The 20,246-nt window shown below is 38.1% G+C and overlaps 2 protein-coding genes across 5 annotated transcripts in view; both read left to right on the top strand.

The window, feature by feature from the left end:
- Positions 1-14,077, top strand: part of dip2bb (disco-interacting protein 2 homolog Bb) — a 44,668-nt gene extending 30,591 nt beyond the window's left edge. For 2 of the 4 annotated variants that reach the window (XM_057337116.1, XM_057337115.1), the window contains 20 exons: positions 39-119; positions 251-378; positions 687-801; positions 897-1,098; positions 1,895-2,007; positions 2,138-2,161; positions 2,420-2,500; positions 2,939-3,062; positions 4,231-4,352; positions 4,494-4,605; positions 7,703-7,812; positions 7,982-8,112; positions 8,248-8,416; positions 9,272-9,442; positions 9,547-9,608; positions 9,688-9,745; positions 9,829-9,903; positions 10,037-10,211; positions 10,604-10,727; positions 10,963-14,077. In XM_057337116.1, the coding sequence (XP_057193099.1) occupies positions 39-119; positions 251-378; positions 687-801; positions 897-1,098; positions 1,895-2,007; positions 2,138-2,161; positions 2,420-2,500; positions 2,939-3,062; positions 4,231-4,352; positions 4,494-4,605; positions 7,703-7,812; positions 7,982-8,112; positions 8,248-8,416; positions 9,272-9,442; positions 9,547-9,608; positions 9,688-9,745; positions 9,829-9,903; positions 10,037-10,211; positions 10,604-10,727; positions 10,963-11,215 (2,430 nt within the window). In that variant the 3' untranslated portion in view covers positions 11,216-14,077. The remainder of the gene's footprint in view (positions 1-38; positions 120-250; positions 379-686; positions 802-896; positions 1,099-1,894; positions 2,008-2,137; positions 2,162-2,419; positions 2,501-2,938; positions 3,063-4,230; positions 4,353-4,493; positions 4,606-7,702; positions 7,813-7,981; positions 8,113-8,247; positions 8,417-9,271; positions 9,443-9,546; positions 9,609-9,687; positions 9,746-9,828; positions 9,904-10,036; positions 10,212-10,603; positions 10,728-10,962) is intronic. The other 2 variants (XM_057337118.1, XM_057337117.1) reach the window with 1 other exon arrangement.
- Positions 14,078-14,192: 115 nt separating this feature from the next.
- atf1 (activating transcription factor 1) lies at positions 14,193-20,027 on the top strand. Its single transcript, XM_057337120.1, has 8 exons — positions 14,193-14,911; positions 16,933-17,036; positions 17,270-17,389; positions 17,463-17,557; positions 17,869-18,002; positions 18,330-18,497; positions 18,596-18,743; positions 18,911-20,027. The coding sequence occupies exons 2-8, from the start codon at positions 16,938-16,940 to the stop codon at positions 19,053-19,055; spliced, it is 909 nt and encodes a 302-aa protein (XP_057193103.1). The 5' UTR covers positions 14,193-14,911; positions 16,933-16,937; the 3' UTR covers positions 19,056-20,027.
- The last annotated feature ends 219 nt before the right edge of the window (positions 20,028-20,246 follow it).

Here is a 20,246-nt window from a genome sequence, read left to right as displayed (position 1 = left end):
CATTTCTGGAAATGGTTGCGTTGTTGTACACTTTACAGGTGATTCCAGTCAACGCTAGTGGTGCTCCTATTGGTGAAATCCCATTCGTGCGATCCGGGTTACTGGGGTTTGTTGGACCGGTAAGTGGAAAATAAAGCCAGCACAGTTTTGGTCTTTTACATGTGTTGACTACAGCACTGAGAGAGGAACAGTGCTGCTATAACTTTTGGTAGTTATGCCTTCTAATCTTTCCTTCATCTTCTTTGTTCAGGGGAGTCTGATATTTGTGGTGGGTAAGAATGAGGGCTTGCTGATGGTCAGCGGTCGTCGTCACAATGCTGATGATCTAGTTGCGACGGCGCTCGCTGTGGAACCTGTCAAGACTGTATACAGAGGCAGGTGAGGGTGTTTGTATGTACAACCTGTACATGTACAACTTTCAAAACTACAAAGGTCAATGAAGCACTATTATTTATGAAATCCTGGTAAAATTGGTCATCTACACAGAATTGTGGGGCATTGCAGGTGCACATTCATTTCAGTAATAGCATTCAAACTTGCTTTTGAGGTCCAAAAATGCTGTTTAACAGCCAATTTTGACACAATGTGTGTTGACAATTTGTTTTGATGTTGCTTTTGTGTAATGAATGATGGATTTGTTTGTTTTAATGAGAGTAGATTTGAAATGTGAAGTGTGTGTTTTGTAGGATCGCTGTGTTCTCAGTGACTGTGTTCTTCGATGAGAGGATTGTCATAGTAGCAGAGCAGAGACCTGATGCCAGTGAGGAAGATAGCTTTCAGTGGATGAGTCGGGTCCTACAGGTACACTTTTTAAAACAACGACTTTAACGCTCGCATTTTCTACAACAAATTGATAAGTATCATTTGATTTGTATTGTATTGTTTCTTGACTTCAGGCAATTGACAGTATTCATCAGGTGGGACTGTATTGCCTTGCCCTGGTTCCCGCCAACACGCTACCCAAAACTCCCCTAGGGGGTATTCACATCTCAGACACTAAGCAACTCTTCCTGGAGGGGGCGCTGCACCCATGCAACATCCTCATGTGCCCCCACACCTGCGTCACCAACATGCCCAAACCACGCCAGAAACAACCAGGTGTGTGTAAGACATAGGGCTGTCACGATTATTAAATAATCGTCTCATCGCGATTGTTTGACCTCATCACGATGGTTTCAGATCATCGCAATTATTGCACATCTCTATAGAAGACACTAGGGGGAGCTGTAGTGTATCTGCATATTGCATATTTTAGTGTATATATTGTTATATATAAAGCATGGTAATACTTGTAAAATGTACCACCACAACACAATCACTTTTAAAAAAAACTAAAACATATACAAATTACCTGCAGTACAATTTAATATTATTTAAGCAAATCTCAGTGTGAAAACCAGTCTACCAAAATTTCATTAACACACAAGTAAAATTTAATTGTAGTCTTGCAAGTGAGAAAAAAACAGACTAGAAGCTTTTCTAAGACTGATAGCATTTTAATGGTGGCTAACCTGATCAATTTACTTAATTTACAAGTATTTGGTGGTTGTATTATTGACAGCTAAAAGCCTAAACCTTAAATATATGATGACCCAATTTTTTCCGATGTATTTCCAAGAAAAAAACATAGTCTTGCATTCAGAACAATATCGTTTCAAACGCTGAATCAAAAATGTATGAGAATTAAATGTCAAAGCTCAAAAACAGACAATTAATCGTCATAATCGGCAAAGCCCCAAAACAGACAATTAATCCTCATAATCGCAATGATTTATTAGACAATTAATCGTCAATCAAATTTCATAATCGTGACAGCCCTAGTCAGAGAATCCTCAATGTTAACCAACCGTATGTGCATACGTGACTTTCCCCTCTTACCGAATTGTATTTATAGTTGGCGTCGGCCCTGCATCCATCATGGTGGGTAATTTGGTTGCTGGGAAGAGAATTGCACAGGCTGCGGGCCGGGACCTGGGACTGATTGAGGACCAAGACCTGGTCAGGAAGGTAAGCTCATACATTGCAACATTTAATTGTGAGTCTTTGAGATGTGCATTAAATAATGCAGTCAGTTTATGGTCAGGTTGTTTGTTTGAAATGCATTTTGTGATATTTTAATGCTTGCGTGTGGATGCAGCTGTGCATGTGGCCTACGATGATGGTAAGCACTGAGGTCATCGGCACACCTTAACACATCTTCTTGTGTCTTTTGACATTACAGAAAAGTTGATTCAAATTTAAAGAGTACACAGTTATTTGTCATTTTGCTAAATGGAACTTCGCTTACATATACTTTGATTATGTGTTTTTTTTTATGTATTTCTTTATTATGTTATGTGATCGAGCTAAACATTTTACTGCTGTGAAATGTTGATATTAATACATGATATTAATCTCATAATGATTCTTAATTTCTCAGCATCAGTTCCTCGCTGAGGCTTTACAGTGGAGAGCACAAACAGACCCTGACCACACACTCTTTGTGCTGTTAAATGCAAAGGTATAACACACAAACACACACGTCTGGTTTATTATCTCCATGGAGGGACAGTCTATAGGCGTAATCATTTTTATACTGTACAAACGGTATATTTTATCCCCTAAACCTAAAGATCATAGAAAACATTTTTGCATTTTTAGATTTTTTAAAAATATTGTTCTGTACGATTTATAAGCTTTTTTGCCCATGGGGACCTCAATTTTGGTCCCCACGGTGATACGAGTCCCCATGAGTTGGTGTGCATTCAGGTTTAGGTCCCCACCGGGATATAAAAACAAGGCCGCACACACACACACACCAGTAAAACACTTGGAAGGAGTTAATGTGACACAGTTACAAACCCACAATGACCAACTGTGATTTGTTGGCCTGTGATCTGCCATGTATATATCATCTGTATCCGTCTCGCTTTCAATCTCTCCCTCTTTCTCTTTGTAGGGAGTGGCTGTTTGCACAGCTACATGTGTTCAACTTCATAAAAGAGCAGAGAAGATTGCTGCTGCTCTCATGGAGAGAAGTGGTATTAACATTGGAGAGAATGTGGTGCTTCTATATCCACCAGGTAACGCACACGATGTCTTACGTAGATGCACACACAAATGCTTAGGCAGACACTATACCACACCATACTAGACTAGACTAGACCAGTTCAGACTGTGTGGTTTTAATTGCTTTCAGTTACTGTATGGTACGGTACTGAATTATTACTATAGATCAGTGGTTCTCAAACTGTTCAGATCAAGTGCCACCTTTAATAAAATGAGTTGTTCCAAGTACCACCTAATGACCGCTATAGAAAATCATATGAATAAATTCTCAAATTCATAGCTGTGAATCTTTATCTTTACACTTTGTCCCCCAATTCTAATGTATTTTTAATAATACAAAGACTTTTATTTACCAGTTGTTTTCAAACTAAAGAACAATTTTTTCCATGTTTTTCAAGTTAGTCAGCAGTAATAGTGGACACAAAACACTTTTCTGTCGTGCACTGTAAACAGGGCTCTGTAAATGACTCTTATGGGGGATTTATGAATTTTGTGGGGACTTGCATAAAGACTACAAACTGATTTATTAAAGACAAACAATGTGGAAATAATATTGAACACAGAAGATAAATAAATATGCGTATACTTAAATACATACGTATTCTTATACAGCTGTATAACAAACCGCCCCTTACACTTTACTGCAGCGGTTCTTGTCAAAGCGGTGCGTCAAAACTAAATCATTGATTCATTGATTTAACCTCGAGTAGATGCAGACACATGTTTCATTAGCGCAATAACAACAGCTTTAAACGGCGGTTCAAGTGCAGAAATACATAAGAAGCTTCATTTGCACGCAGCTCATCGGAAGAGAGAGAGAGTGAGAGACGCACAAGCGTCTGTCTGCTCCCGCTCTGTGTTTGAGCTGTCATGTGCCTGAATTACATCGACCAATGATAAATAAACAATAATTCCTACAACTATATTAAAATTGCACATAAGCTGAGATGTATTCCGTATTTATCGATCATGTATTAAACATTCGACATTGTATTTAAAACACGAAATGTAGAGTTTTTAATTTTCTGTCGTGTCACGTACCACCTGGGGTCTCTTCAAGTACCGCTAGTGGTACGCGTACAGCAGTTTGAGAACCATAGATGACATTAGTTAGTCATGATATGAAGGGTGTTCTCAGAGATGCACAAGCTAATGTATTGCATATGAATGCTCTGTGTGCAGGTATAGATCTGATCGCAGCATTTTACGGCTGTTTGTATGCCGGCTGTATTCCCGTCACCGTGAGGCCTCCACATCCGCAGAACCTCTCTGCCACTTTGCCCACTGTCCGCATGATTATCGATGTAAGTCACATGCACGTTTGCAGATTTGTTAAAAAACATATTTTTGTTCTTTGTTTATGTATGTTTGCCGGTAACTGCTTTTTTGTTAAGGCCTTTAAGCAATGACACGCATAACATTGCGGCTTCTTTGTTCACTTTCAGGTCAGTAAGGCTGCCTGCATTCTCACTACTCAGGTTTTAACAAGGATTCTCAGATCTAAAGAAGCAGGAGCCACTGTCAACATAAAAACATGGCCAATTATAATAGACACAGGTAACACACGCTCATGCACACTTGCTCGGTTATTTCATTATCTGTGTATTGTGTATGCAGATATACACATGTAAAATGTATAAATGTCTTGGTGTTTTGTGAAAACCAGAAATATGGATGACTTATATTTTTTTCATGCTATCCTCAAAATACCTTTTACTTCTGAGTGACAATAGCAAGTAGCAAATCACATTCATGGCTGTTTAAAGCTGCAGTCCGTAATTTTTGCCTCTACATTGCCATTGGTGTTTGAAACATGAAATTGAAATAAAATTTGTTCCTGTAATTTACAGATTCATAAATATCTACATACTGTACCTACATCAACCGTGTTTTACTTATAACAGTGAGTGAATGATCATGACAGAAAGACAGTGCTGTACTAGATTTTAACTGTGCAGCTGAAGTGGTTCAAACAGAGGAAATGATTTATAAGCTATAATATATACCAAAAACACTAAAAATTACCATTTATTGGCCGATATCGATATGGCTGATCATTTATCGTGCATCCCTAGTATTTATCTTTACGTGGGTTAAAGCAATAGTTCATCCAAAAATGAGTTTTAATTCATAAATTACTCACCCTCTTGCCATGTATATGCCTTGGTGTATATGACATTATTGCGTCAGCCGGACACAATTTGAGTAATTTTGAGAAATATCCTGTTCTTTCTAGCTTTGTAATGGTAATGAATTGTGTCCCGGTTTTGTAGCTCCAAAATAGCGCATGTATCCATCATAAAAGTACTCGACACCAGGGTTTTATTAAATGTCTCCTAAAGCAAAACGATATGTTTAATGAGTAAAAACAATTTGTATTTTGAGTGTATGTAGCCAAGATAGGTTGTGTTAGTTTTTGAACATGTATAGATGAGAAAACTACGTACGTAATGACGCATGCCGACGTCACATATCTTATTGTCAAATCATATTGGTTCTAAGACACTCAAAAACCAATGAGATTTGACAATTTTCGAAGACTCAAAGATATTAAACTCATACCACAAAATTATACCCGGCAGCTCATCTTTTAAATCATTCATTTAAGCTTACAATTGCAAACCACGGAAAGGCAGAGATGGCAAAAGTACACACATCCTTTACTTAAGTAGAAGTACAGATACTCATGTTTAAAAGTACTAAAGTAAAAGTTGAAGTACTGACTAAACTTGTTTACTCAAGTAAAAGTATAAAGTATGGGCTCTAAAATGTACTTAAGTAAAAAGTAGCCAATACTACTACCTGTTATAGAGTCACGCTCGTACCTGACAACTGAACTACCACTATGTAGAACACAAGCATAAAAAAGACTGATGGAATAAATCTATTTGCCACTACCTAGGTAGTGGAAAAAAACACAAATTTATAATACAATTATGATGTAAGATAAGAGTGTAAAGGACAAGCGTATTGATAATAATTGTGACAGAATTCCCTTTGTCTCAAGTTCTCAACCATAATTTTAGCTATTCTTTGTGTTGCCTTCTGCCTTGGTCCGTGGCAGCTTCTTAGACTACTAGCCTATGTCTGCGATGCGTAATAGCCAGGAAATGACTGTTTGGTACTGTGATTGTCAAACCATTTTATAACAGAATTTCACTGCTTTCAATTTTAGATTAACTGTCCCTTTAAATTTTAAGCACAGACCATTCATGGACATATCATTATACAAAGTACAAAGGTTGTAGACACTTGGGAGATCTTGTCAAAAAGAGAAAACTGAGAAATAAAGGGATAATTAATTAGGCAAGTCAATTTACTTGGTAACCATTACTGTTTTTCTCGATTGGTTAAACACATTTCTTGAAATTATGCCTCGCTTTAAAATATTAAATGTTTAGCCTCTTACATTGTACGTTACACTCGTTCAACATTAAAACTGATGTCAGTGTTGCTAGATTAGGTGGATAATTTCCAGCCCAAAGACTCACTAAAACCTACTCACTCCAACAAAAACCAGCCCACAATTTTAACTTCCAAAATAATGTGATAGTATTTTATCGCAATGTCAATCAACGTTGATAAGGATCGTTTTTTATTTCCTTATAATTTTAATCATGACAAGATGAAAAAATATAATAAAAATCAGGAAAATAGATCAAACAGATCAAACAAGGCAAATGCATTAAGAAAATTAGAAAATAACACTAATAGGATATGTCCAGAAACCACTTCAAATGGCAATCAGGAAATTAGCGCATTTTTGTGCAAAAGTGCCCACTATAATTAGTTCATCGAAAGCAACGCAATGAGCAGGTATTTTTCACTCGTTCATGAACTTACGCACACACCACGATAGCAAAAAACATGCAATTCATACATACTAATGAACAACAGCAACAATAATGCGCTTAATTTAACGAGCTGCCTTAACTTCTGACAGAACTACAGTACATCTTTCGTGAAGTATATGTTTGTAGAACATGCGAATAGCTAAATAGCTAAATTACATATTTAAAATCTGGTCCTTTCGCGCTAAAAAACCCTACCATTCACGAGTCACCACATGATGCAGAATATCACGCTCGAGATCTGAGAACAGTTACTCCGTCTTCTTAGATTTGATTGGTCACCGCTTTGCTCTGTAAACAGTAACTCCCGCCTTCTTACATTTGATTGGCTAGTGGCCACCTCACACAGCGCTTCAGCTTTTAGGCAGACCTATCATTAGGTTGAAAAAGTCACGCAATGACAAGAAATAATATTGATTGTGCATCAAATACAGATTAAAACTAAAGTAACGAGCCTGGTTTGAAAATGTAAGAAGTAGAAAGTACAGGTATTTGCGTAAAAATGTAATAAGTGAAAGTAAAAAGTCGTCAGAAAAATAAATAGTGGAGTAAAGTACTGATACCAGAAAAATCTACTTAAGTACAGTAACGAAGTATTTGTACTTCGTTACTTCCCATCTCTGCGGAAAGGGTGTGTACTTGCACAATAACTGATTTTTGTAGACTTTTAATTTAACCAAAAAAGTTACATATTGCAGATTTGAATAAAGGCTTAAAGTTAAGTTTAAAGTAAAAACTTACTCTCACAAGTCAAATCACTTATTTGTCAGTACTTTTTACACTAATTTACATATTTTTCCCAGATGACTTGCCTCGAAAACGACCACCCACCATTTACAAACCGCCCAATGCCGAGATGATCGCCTACCTGGACTTCAGCGTCTCAACAACAGGCATGCTGACAGGGGTTAAGGTGAGATTGATGGATCATATTTTGATGCAGTGTCTTGTTCTTTGTTTCATACACTTCATTTATCATGATCACGTTGCATTGGCTGTGTATTGTAATGTTCATTTGATTTCTGCAAGTGTTATATTTAATATATATTTAAGACTCCGCTCTCTAAATGGCTGTTTATCAGATCTCTCATGCGGCGGTGAGCGTTCTGTGTCGCTCTATAAAGCTGCAGTGTGAGCTCTACTCGTCGCGCCAGATCGCCATCTGCCTCGACCCGTACTGCGGACTTGGTTTTGTTCTCTGGTGTCTTGCGAGGTAACAGATGGATACACGCAAACAGTCACATACAAATGACTCACCACTTTGTTCATGTCACGCATCTCGTGATTTGAGTAGATATGAAGGTGTAATGTGTTAAAGCTACTGTGTACTTGTACTTGTATTGTGCAGTGTGTACTCGGGTCACCAGTCCATCCTGATTCCTCCTATGGAGCTGGAGATCTCACTGGCCCTGTGGCTGAGCACACTGAGTCAGTATCGTATTAGAGACACCTTCTGCTCTTATTCGGTCATGGAGCTCTGCACCAAAGGCCTGGGTGGACAGACGGAGTTGCTGAAGGTACACTCATTCAAATTATAGGGTCACAAATCTGATCATATTAAAAATCATTTGTAAACTAGAATGGGAAATTATTTTTGTAGCCAAAAATATTATTGTTCCCACATATCAATTGGATATTAAATGGCTTGGACCGAATAATAAAGAAAAGCAGCCAATAAGAGCTCAGAATACATTTAATATTCAAACTCCTTCACTAATGTTTAAGAATCTTAAGAATAAGAATGGTGCTAAAATATCAATAATACATTTTTACAAATTCTAAGAGTGACAACTGAGAAAATGCAACAAATATAAGCAAAAATATTTTAGATTTTTGTTAGTCCCAACATAACTCCCACAGCTACATTTGTGGTATTTTATAGTTTTGATAAGTTTAATATCCTTAAATGTATCGATAAAATGATAAAAAATGACTGATTATGTTATGATGATTGTTTATTAATAATTGCATACTTGTTATAGATGTGAAAATATACAAGTGTGTAAATATATTTATGTATAGGTTTGGTTAGCATTCCTCCTCATTTGGGTTAGATAAACCTCAGAACATAGCTGTAAAAGTTAAAAAACAACATAAACATATTTTTTTGCATGTAAAGCATGGCCTAATGTGATGTTTTGATATTTATTAGTGACTGTGATACAAAGTTTCATGTTTTGTGTATTAACATGACTGTGAACTTGGGAAAATCACATAATTGTGGTTGCAACAGCACATACTGGTCAAAAGTTATAAAACCAAATCCAGGTAAAGCCTTGGTACGCCATTCCAAAAATGACCACAAGAGGCGCTATGACAAGACAGATTCTTTATATTCTTGACGTGTTTTTCTTGAATCTGTTTGACTACAGGCGCGTGGTGTGAATCTGTCATGCGTGAGGAGCTGTGTGGTGATCGCTGAGGAACGTCCACGCTTGGCTCTCACTCACTCCTTTTCCAAATTGTTTAAAGACATTGGACTCTCCACACGGGCTGTCAGCACTGCCTTTGGGTCGAGAGTCAACCTAGCCATCTGCCTACAGGTAGTTGCATGCCATTGGTGCTTTAAGTATAGTGTAGAAGACCATATGTGTGTACATGACCTAGATGTGCACCTGATCTATTTGTGTATTTTTGTGTCTTGCAGGGTACCACTGGACCAGACCCCTCAACTGTATATGTGGACATGAAGTCCCTTCGACATGACAGGTAGGATAAAGATTTTTCAGAACAACTTAATCCGAACTCTTCACAACGTAACCTTGATTACTGTGTTTCTGTATTGTAGGGTGAGGTTAGTGGAGCGAGGAGCACCACAGTCTCTTCCTCTCATGGAGTCTGGAACAGTAAGTAACCATATTGGCCTGATCAGGTGCATCATTGTGACAATATCAATAATGTTTAATTTGCCTCTCTCTGTCTAATTTAGATTCTTCCTGGTGTGCGGGTTATCATAGTCAATCCAGAAACCAGAGGACCACTGGGGGATTCTCATCTGGGAGAGGTGCGCTTGTGTTTCACTCACAATGTTAATAGTCTGAACTCTGGAGTATGTTTTTCCAGAATTATGCTCTAGTACTGTGATGCCCAACCAGTACACATACTGATTTTACTTTTACACCTCCTCTTGTTCTCAGATTTGGGTGAACAGTCCCCACAATGCAACAGGGTACTACACTATATACGGAGAGGAAAATCTTCAAGCTGATCACTTTAACACTAAACTGAGCTTCGGCGATCCACAAACACTCTGGGCCAGAACTGGATACCTGGGCTTTGTGAAGAGAACTGAACTCACAGACTCTAGTGGAGGTAAGAGACAGGAAGACTGGTGCGTGAAGATATAAGCTGTACTAACCGAAAGTTTAAATGGTGTACCAGATGAAGGCAAATAACATCAAATGCATAACACAATGCGACTTAATATGAAAATCAATTTGTACATTGTACTTTTGATATCAGTGTTACCTGCTTTTGCAAAAAATGTCCTCAGTCACCGTTAGACGGAAATGTAATTGATTTTCAATCATTTTTTTCAATATGTATGTTACAAAACTGTATAGAATAGTGCATACGTATGCAGTTTGGGACACACATATAGATTCTTATTAGATACAGTATATGTATTGTTATGGCAAACTTAGTGCATGTTCTTATAGGTTGTGCTTAATATTCCCACCTGTAACTTTGTTGTTGTGGTTTAGATCGTCATGACGCCCTGTTTGTAGTGGGCTCTCTGGATGAGACTTTGGAATTGAGAGGTTTGCGATATCATCCAATCGACATTGAGACCAGTGTTTCACGTACACACCGAAGCATCGGCGAGAGGTAAAATCTGTGTGCACACTTAGCTTTAGTTCGTCCTTTTGGGCACATTTGAAAATAGATGTATAAATAAAGCTAATACTGTTTTCTGTGTAAATTTGAGGAATGCTACATTTTTCTTTTAGTTGGGGTTTGTCTTAGTCTGTACTCGTTTTAAGTCAATGTCATGTGTTTAGTTAGATAAATATGTACAGTTATTCATATATTTTTTCACACTATCCTTCTTTTACTCTCTTAGTGCCGTATTCACCTGGACAAACCTGTTGGTGGTGGTAGCTGAACTCTGTGGTTCAGAGCAGGATGCATTAGACCTGGTTCCACTGGTAACCAATGTTGTATTAGAGGAGCACCATCTAATCGTGGGTGTGGTGGTTATTGTTGACCCAGGGGTCATCCCTATAAACTCCAGAGGAGAGAAGCAGAGAATGCACTTGAGAGACTCCTTCCTGGCAGATCAGTTGGACCCCATATACGTAGCATACAACATGTGAGCCAGGCTATGGGGAAGCCTGTCGGCCTATCAGAGATGTGCAATGGAGCCTGGACTCAGAGCTTATACAATTGAAAAAAACGTTGCCCTGTTTGTTTAGGGGTAAGGTGTTAATTCACAGAAATACAAATATGTGAGGTGACTGTTTCGGAAGAGGGATGAATTTCCCTTTTTGCTAACTTCCTTTTCCCCCTGAACCACTGCCCTCCAGCCCTCCCTAAACTCTCCCCAAAATGCCATATATGCAGTCCAGCAGATCAAGATTTAAATGTACTTGAATCACGTCTCAACACCCATCAGCTTACCTATGGTGCTGTGTGTTACAGGGCTGTAAAATGTAACATTTAATGGATGGCGTTGAAATTATAGGAGGTTCGATACTCCATTGTGGTCATTTAGCAGACGCTTCTATCCAAAGCAGCTTACGGTATTCTCGCTGCCGAGACATGTAAATGGGGAAATATAAACCTGGGGTTAAGTGCCTTGCTCAAGGGCAGTATGGTAGTAGGACATCTCTGTAATGCTCTAGATATAAGAATGCCCTTACCCAGGTTGAAGACTACACCACTAGACCCCCACCCCTCAGAAGGGTCGCCTTATCCCTCAGTCATGGGGGCAAGCCACAACCCTTTCAGTTAACATAAGATATTGCTAATGGATTATGCCACAGGGACTGCTGTCGCACATGACAAATGGATGCAGATCTGAATTGCTCAAAGTAAAGTAAGTATTTAGCTCAATTTGTTTTGTCAGTTTTAGAACACTAATGTGTTCAATCTTACTACCGGGGCTTCAATGTTTATTTGAAATTTTGAGCTATTCTGGATATAAGTTGGCATCCTGCATCTACTAGGCTGTGAGATTTTTTTGACTTTATGAAGATGTACAGTTTTGCTTGTACCAGAGTACATAATGCCCAACACTGAATTATCTTTTTTCAGCAGGTTGTTGTTTAGGAATGTACACAGCCAGCTTTTACACTATTTGTTAGGTTATTTGTTGTATTTGTTGTTGGTTTATCTGAGTCTAAATCAATTCATTTAACACATAACACTATGATCGATAGCAGAAAAAAATATGTAAAAGACTACAATGTTACTCTTATATACAGCATGATACTAAAAAGGCCAAAACGTATAGGTAAAAGAACTCAAAGTGAGGAAAACTTGAAAAATATACAAGTAAAATCGTAGATTTGATAAAAGCTTGGCACTTTTGAACCCATACGCCCATTCCCATAACCCATAAAAAACACAATTAACACTAATTAAACAAAACACTAATTTTATTTCATTATGCTTTGTGCACTTTATTTCATAAATGTGGATATTTTCAATAACATGGACTATTAGTATCTAACAAGCAGAAGGGCATGTCTTTTTTATGTAACATTAACTTGCATTATTGAGTAGGATATGACTAAAGCAGGTTACGCACCAGACGAGAAGCGCTATGTCATGGCAAGGACAACAGCGTCCATAATTGTAGGGGCACATTGGAGGCATGTGTATCCTCATATATAACAATGTGTTTGATTTTTTTAAATGCAATGGCGCGCCTCTCGTCCAGTGTGCGACCCCCCTTAACACACCAAAAAACAATACAACAGAAAAGTGCAGAGACACTTTCTTATGCTCTGTGTAACCTCACCTGCTGCATTTACAAAACACTCAAGCTTACCCCTCCACATAGGGTACGAATTTAAAGAAAAACACACTCATAGACGTATTATGGCTCCAACTATAAACCTCATTACAAACCAAACACAAACTGAGGTATAGCTCTATTTTTGCTCTCATATAAAGGTGCTTTTACACATCAGGACAAGCCATTGACACCTCTAAATGGCAAAAAAGAAAATAAATTCAGGCATCTGTACAATAAAGCAAGATAACTGTAAAATAACATGCCTCTGTACAAACAAGCCCCTCGTAAACATCTAACTGTACAAAAGTATAGATTTTACAAGTTTGGCTTACGGATCTTTCAATGACAGGTGCTGTCTCCTGTACTATAGACATTTTTACCCGGAATGAATCCAGCGTCTTGAAAACCATGAATAATTGTAAATAACTGCTTGTGTGCAGATGATAAACTCTACTGTACTGTATGTTAGTTGCTTTATTCTGTCAGATTTTTGGATTAACAGAATATATACTACTGTCCCTGACATCCCACCGTAGCTGAGCGGGGGGTCTAAAGTTTAAGACTTATTGTAAATATAGCTTGCTTCATTTCTCTTTGTTCTTTTACGGTCGATAATGTGTGATGGGTTGACGTCTGTGTTCAGCTCTGTCTGTCATGCATTTCTGTTTAGAATTCCGTTTCGGAGATTGTACATAGCTCTTACATTATGTAAAGTCTTTATGATGTAAGCATGATAAAGTCAGGCACTGTCGGGGCTTAGAAGGACTAGGCCTCACACAATTGATCATAACAGTATGTTAGACTATATCCTCATACTGTAAAATGGGGTGTATTGTGTGTGTGCGTGTGTGTGTATGTTTAGAATGCATAGTGGCAAGCTTGCGTGTTTGTAGTTCACAGTTATGTACTGATAGGCAGTTTGTAACTGTGAGAACACAGTTAAGAGATTGTTTGGCCTCACGATCATTCCCACAATACCTTCTCCCAAAACTGATTTACTGTCATGAAATGTATTCTCTTTTTTTCACTCTCGTAATGGTGTCAGAGCTGAGTTTACGTGAAAGCACAAGCGAGTGAATGGACGTTTACATGGGACTTTCAGGGAAATAGTGCTTTCCAGGACAGAAAGGAAATTCATATATAAATATTCACTTTATTGTTTGTTTTTTTGTTCTTTAAAGATTTTAGTTGTCGTAAAACAGGAAACAAAACATAATCAGTTCTCTTTATTGAAATTCAGGATGCCAGCTTAGGGCTGGAACCAAATGATTTTACACACTATGCAACCAACTGCAGACACATTTTCAAGTATTTGGTGGGCATACACACACACACACACACACACACACACACACACACACACACACACCATTAAGGGAAAATGTATTTGCTGAATATAGATTTCTGGAATAATAAACAGTAACATGACTTCATTATGTTGATAGACAATGCATATTACTATTATGTATTTTTAATTCTGATATTATTAATAGCAGTATGGCAAAGTCATTATTTCCAAAGTTATATTTCAAGATTTCTTGGTCATTCATGGATATAACTGAGAGTCATGATTATGCAAGCAAACATTTCCCTATTGGTTCACATGTTTCTTTTTGTACATTGGTTACTGTTACTGTTTTATACTGAAATGAAAAAAAAAACATGAAAAACAATAAAAGGCTTTTATTTTGCAACACTGATAACGTTACGGTTTTTTTTTTACAAATGTATGCGCTTTGTTTGACTTTGAAAACTAGACATGCGTAAACCTCGCTTGGTTTCATTCATGTCCCCAGACCCCTGTGTGTTGAAGCGATATGGACCAATCGCAACGCGTATTACATGATTACGTAACACGTCCTTCTGAGGGGCGGTGCTTATCGCGGCCTTCAGGAAAAAAATCCCTCAAGCCATCTAGAGTTTTTCAATGGAAACCGCCCAGGTTTATTAAATGCATTATTAATTAACTTACTTTTCATTGTACCGTTTGAATACTGGCGTCTAAAATCACCGCATCGTTGTTTCCAGGAGCAGTTTGAACGGATTAAAGGTAAGACTTTGCTTTTGTACTCTTCCTTTTAGCCGAGCCCTCGCTAGAGTCATGGCGCCCGTCCGCTCGGTTGTAGTGCTCGTCTACGGGAAGGTGTTTTAATGGCTCCCCGTATCGCTGACGTCTATTGACGCGGGCACTTGCGTGCCACTAGCTTGAAAGTTTGTGCAGAGCGCGGCACAAAGTCGCCCACGGGCTTCATAACACACAGAAGCGGTTTATACTAATGCAGCGGTTTGGTTTATTCAGAGATCCACTTTTTACAACGATCTCTCGGGGGAAGAGGACTTTTAGACTTGGGCTTTCGCAAATTATTTACAAAACCCCAAAACACAATCTACCCCCACGTGAGGTTGTTTATGTGTAAATGCACACACGAACGGCTGTAAAAAGGTCTAAATATGGTCAACTTTGTGATATAAATTATTAAATAAATCCTATGAACAGCTAATGTTATCTATATTCCTTAGCCAGTTAAAGTTAGCTGCTTTAGCCGTCACGTTATATTCTTTTGTTTCATGCGTAATGTTAGCAGCTGATAGAATTAAAAGTGAGAAATCAACAGGTGAATTCAGCCTGCATTCTTATTATGGCTTCCCTGGAAAAAGAAACGATCTCGATACTGTTTCTTTTTGGGAGAATGTAAGTGGTGATGGGCGTTTTTAGCATCCGGTTTTAGTTTAGCGCTGTAAATAACGACAAAGCAGCTCCATCCACAACACACGGATTTACTAACGTCACTGCAGATGCTCTCGTGTCTGTTCCTCCTGCAGTTTTCACATTAAATAGCTCTGTCTGTTTTGTATTTCATTTTTTTAATTTAGTTTATTTGTACCTCTACAACAGTGCTTTTTTGCATCTTTGCACTACCTATCTTTGAAATTTGACCTTAAAAAAAGGAAGAGAAAACTGCACAATAATGTAAAGAGAACGACCCTTGAAGGCTTGAATGATATTAAAAGTGTGTATGGTGGAGAAAAAGCTTTGGAACAAGTCGGTACTGGGGGAAATGGAAACAGTGACTAAATAACTGTTACAGGTTCTTGACTGTTTGCCTGGAATGGCACAAATACAGACCTCCCTGTTCACATGTATAAGAACATATTGCATTTTACAGACGCGTTTAAGCGACTTATACAGTTATTGTTTTTATTTTTAATCAGAAATGTTTGTTTTCGGGGATGAACCCTCATCTTTTTGGGACGCTAACGTAAACATTGCTCTACCAGTTGAGCTACAGGGACTGGATGAACGAGCAATGGACGTGACATTTACAGTCAAAACGTAGTGTTTTCTCATTTAGATACATGACGAATAAGAACGCAAGGGGACAACATAAAGGGATTTTACAATTCAAGAGCCAGAAGCAATAAAAATGCAGTTCATAGAACTTAAAATATTTATATTAAATTGTTTGTGCGTTTGTGAAGAAAAAAACAATATTGTGGATTTGACATTAATCATTAAGGACATGATAATTCTCAATGTGAGAATGATAATTTATCTGACTGTGGAAAATATAATGTATTGACATCCGAGAAATCAGTATGGTAAAAACCTATTTTTTTCATGGTAAATTGCCTTGTATAACTTGTACTGTTATTTTTACTAGTGGTCAACCGATGTGGCTTTTTAATGGTAGATGCCAAAAAACGAAAAAAAAAAAATGAGAGGGATACAAATTGGTAAAACTAACTAGAACGATTATGGTGTATTAAGTGGCTAGTTAGTAACATGTAGCTTTGCAATAAAATAGACTTGAAACCATGAAAAAGTGCATACATGACATTACGTTAATCTCGAGTTAATCCCGAATATAAAAATGTATCTGCTGCAATTCCAAATATTGACAAAATATATTGGCCACAGCAATATATCAGTCTACCACTACTTTTTACCCTTGAGTAAACCGTAAAAGAAAATTGTGATCTATCATATTACGAAGCATTACAATGACATTACATATGGATCTAAATCTGTGTTTTACATAAGGATCTAAATTCTTATCTGTGTTATTGCAGTGGCAATGGAGGATGTTCAGCAGAATAACACCAATGGCTCCGAGTCCCAAACTGTCATCCCTACAACTATTACTGCCTCTCAAATATCACAGATAGCACAGCAGGTACTGTAAAGCTATGTACATTTCATATACGCTTGTACACACCTTTTATGATTGACTTACAAATGGCAAGTCTGCTGCTTATATTGTGCCTCTTAATCTTTTGTTAAGTGTTCGGAAAGAAGCCATCGTGTGCATGTTTCACATATATGATTATAAATGCAAACTTTTGCGTTTGATTTGGCATTGCCCTTGGGCATTGCTTTAACATCATCATCCTCGTATGTTGTGTAAAGATGTCTCTGGGTGGGTCTCAAGTGGCCGTGGTCCAGCTGCCCAGTGGTCAATTCCAGGTGCAAGGTGTGATTCAGTCAGCTCAGTCATCAGTTATCCAGTCTCCACCAGCTCATGCACAGGTAACACTTTGGTTTTCATCCCAGAATCATAAGTTTACATGTTGTTCACTGCTTTAACAATGTTTCTTTTTAGGGTCAAGGATCAGACAGTGATGATTCTCAGGAGTCATCTGACAGTGGATCTAACCAGAAGTCAAGAGAAATCTTGGCTCGCCGCCCATCCTACAGGTATTGCTTCTGATTTTGGTATTAGTAGTGGGTTCTCCAGTTGTTAAAATGAAGCAGTCTGGTCCACAACACGTACTATTGATCGATGGACCAAATGTTGGGTACATCTGTCCTGAAAGGTTTATACTAAACTTTTTTTTTTAATTGATTTTTAATGTAATGTTTACTTCCAAGACCCTATACTTGCACACAAACTAAAATACAAAACACCCTTTAGTAAAACTGTGAAAATTTAATTTTGTACATCTTATGGTTATTAAGCATGTGAAATATAAGCGCTGTATAAAACTTTGTTCCTTTTAATGTTTCAGGAAGATTCTGAATGATCTCTCAGCTGAGGAAGTGGCAACTCAGAATGAGGAAAATGAAGAAAGCTCCACCTCCTCTGCCATAACCAATGTCTCACTCCCCACTCCCATTTACCAGACAAGCACTGGCCAATATAGTAAGTCTAACACTATATAAACTCATATTTTTGAAGGGAATGGAAACATCAGTCTATTGAGTCAATAATGTGGTAACTTACATAACATGTTTTGCAACAAAAAGGCAGCAAATACTTGCATAAGAAACACAATGGAGACGAAAAAGCAACGTGTGTTTATTTACCCTTGCACTTTTAAGTCTTACAATGTCAGTATTCTAGACTTTCGACTTATTCCAATTCAAAGCTGATTTTGCTTGACATTTGTAGTGTAAAATACTACAATTGTGCTTTAATGTGATCGATCTGTATGCACAGTCTCTCACAATTTTGTTTGCTGCTTTGCAGTCACGATTTCATCCAATGGCTCACTGCAGCTGGCTAGCGAGGGAATGCAAGGTCTGCAAACTCTCACCATGACCCACTCGAACCCAAGCCAGCCCACTATACTACAGTACGCCCAGACTGCTGACGGCCAACAGATTTTACTGCCCAGCAACCAGGTGGTGCTCCAAGGTAAGCACAAACATATATAGTATCATGTATACGTGTGGCACTCATATTGTTGGTTTAGTGCACATGTGGGACACACCGGTTGTGATATTGTGTCGTAGGTGCGGGGGGAGAAATGCAAGCTTATCAGATTCGCTCCTCTTCCTCATCGCTGCCTCAGACCGTTGTCATGACATCCCCCGTCATCAGCTCACAGGGCAAGAGCGATGACCCACAAATGAAGAGAGAGATACGCCTCGCAAAGAACAGGTAGAGTGAAAGAGAATTAGTTTGTTTAGCGAAATGAAATCGGTAGGTAATATCACACTATGGTGATTTTCAAATATGTTTAACGCAATTATTTGTTCTAGGTGAATTGACGTAGTTTATCAGTTAATTGTAACTACAATTTCTGACTGATTCAAATCTTTGTGTAGGGAGGCAGCCAGAGAGTGTCGGCGAAAGAAAAAGGAGTATGTTAAGTGTTTGGAAAACCGTGTGGCTGTGCTGGAAAATCAGAACAAGACTCTTATCGAAGAGCTGAAGACATTAAAGGACCTGTACTGTGTCAAAAGTGGCTAATGGGACATTCCTCCAATCACGCTAAAGGAACTTAACCGGCATACCTGTCTGCCCACTTGCTTATACAAACGCAGAAACTTTGACTTTTTGGCGCAGGGAATACATTTAATCCCCCTCCTGTCAAACGTTTGTTTTTAACTCCTTTTTAACTAACAGCCTAAGAACGATTGACCAGAAACAACGAATACGCTTTTCAAAGTAGATGGAAAGAAGGATAAACTTTTCCATGACATGTTTTTATTTGCAGTCAACAGATGTTTATATTTGTGTATGTATCTTGTGCAAGTATTGGCACATCTACACTGGGAGTTCTTGCTTTGTTCTCGACCCATTTGGTTTCCAGGGAATCTTGAATGTTAATTTTATTGAAGCGCTAGCTCAACACTTCTTTTTGCTTGCAGTAGAAATGCAGAATTGACAGACTTATATTTTTACCTTATAACTGATGCGCTTGAACGGTGTGTGTATGAAAATGTGACGCGATTGTCATGCAGTTGTGTTTTTGCATTATTACCCCGTTTTTGAATTTCTGGTATTTCTATCCCCATTCCGTGTTTTATTTCACTGAATTTTAATGCAACGGTTCCTACAGAGTCTGAACATAATTTAAGGTAAGGGCTTTGACAGATTTATGACTAAATCAGTGGCTAACAGGAAACAGTGGTATACTTGTTTTAGACTCGAAATAAGCCTTATCCTGAATTGATAGTGTAATAGTATCAGACTTTGTAATGTCTAACTGGTCTGTATGCCATATCCATGTACACACTTTAGTTGCGTCTTTTGATGGTTTTAGCTTATAGGCTCATGGATTACTGCTGTTTAAAAGTGAAGCTGTTACAAGACAATCGAATCAGGGAGCACATACCTGCACTTCACAAAGCAGGACACATCAGTAAACCATGAACTCGATAAAGATGTCACTTGTTTTTGGTAAGGTGAATCTAAATAAATATTTTTCCAGCCTTTGAATGGGTTTCTTATTTTTCTCATTTCCAGTTTTAATGACGTATACCTGGTTTTGAATTAAGAGCTTGAAAAGATGCAGTCGTGTGGGTCAGAAAGGAATGGTTTACTTGTGCTATGAGATTTGATAATATTTGGAAATAAACCAGAGCCGTTGAAAAACAGAGTTGCGACACACTTTGATATCGCTGCCGCGTGGTCACTTGGTTCATGGAGCTCTCAGTA

This window comes from Triplophysa rosa, linkage group LG7, assembly GCF_024868665.1.
Source record: "Triplophysa rosa linkage group LG7, Trosa_1v2, whole genome shotgun sequence".
In the NCBI taxonomy this organism is placed as follows: domain Eukaryota; kingdom Metazoa; phylum Chordata; class Actinopteri; order Cypriniformes; family Nemacheilidae; genus Triplophysa; species Triplophysa rosa.
This window is presented reverse-complemented; position numbering and strand designations above follow the sequence as displayed.

What these genes read in the sequence shown, in the direction of transcription:
- atf1 (XM_057337120.1), top strand. Translation starts at nt 16,938, where the DNA reads ATGGAGGATGTTCAGCAGAATAACACCAATGGCTCCGAGTCCCAAACT. An exon ending in TATCACAGATAGCACAGCAG is followed by an intron (nt 17,037 to 17,269) that starts GTACTGTAAAGC and finishes TGTTGTGTAAAG; the next exon opens with ATGTCTCTGGGTGGGTCTCA. An exon ending in ATACGCCTCGCAAAGAACAG is followed by an intron (nt 18,744 to 18,910) that starts GTAGAGTGAAAG and finishes ATCTTTGTGTAG; the next exon opens with GGAGGCAGCCAGAGAGTGTC.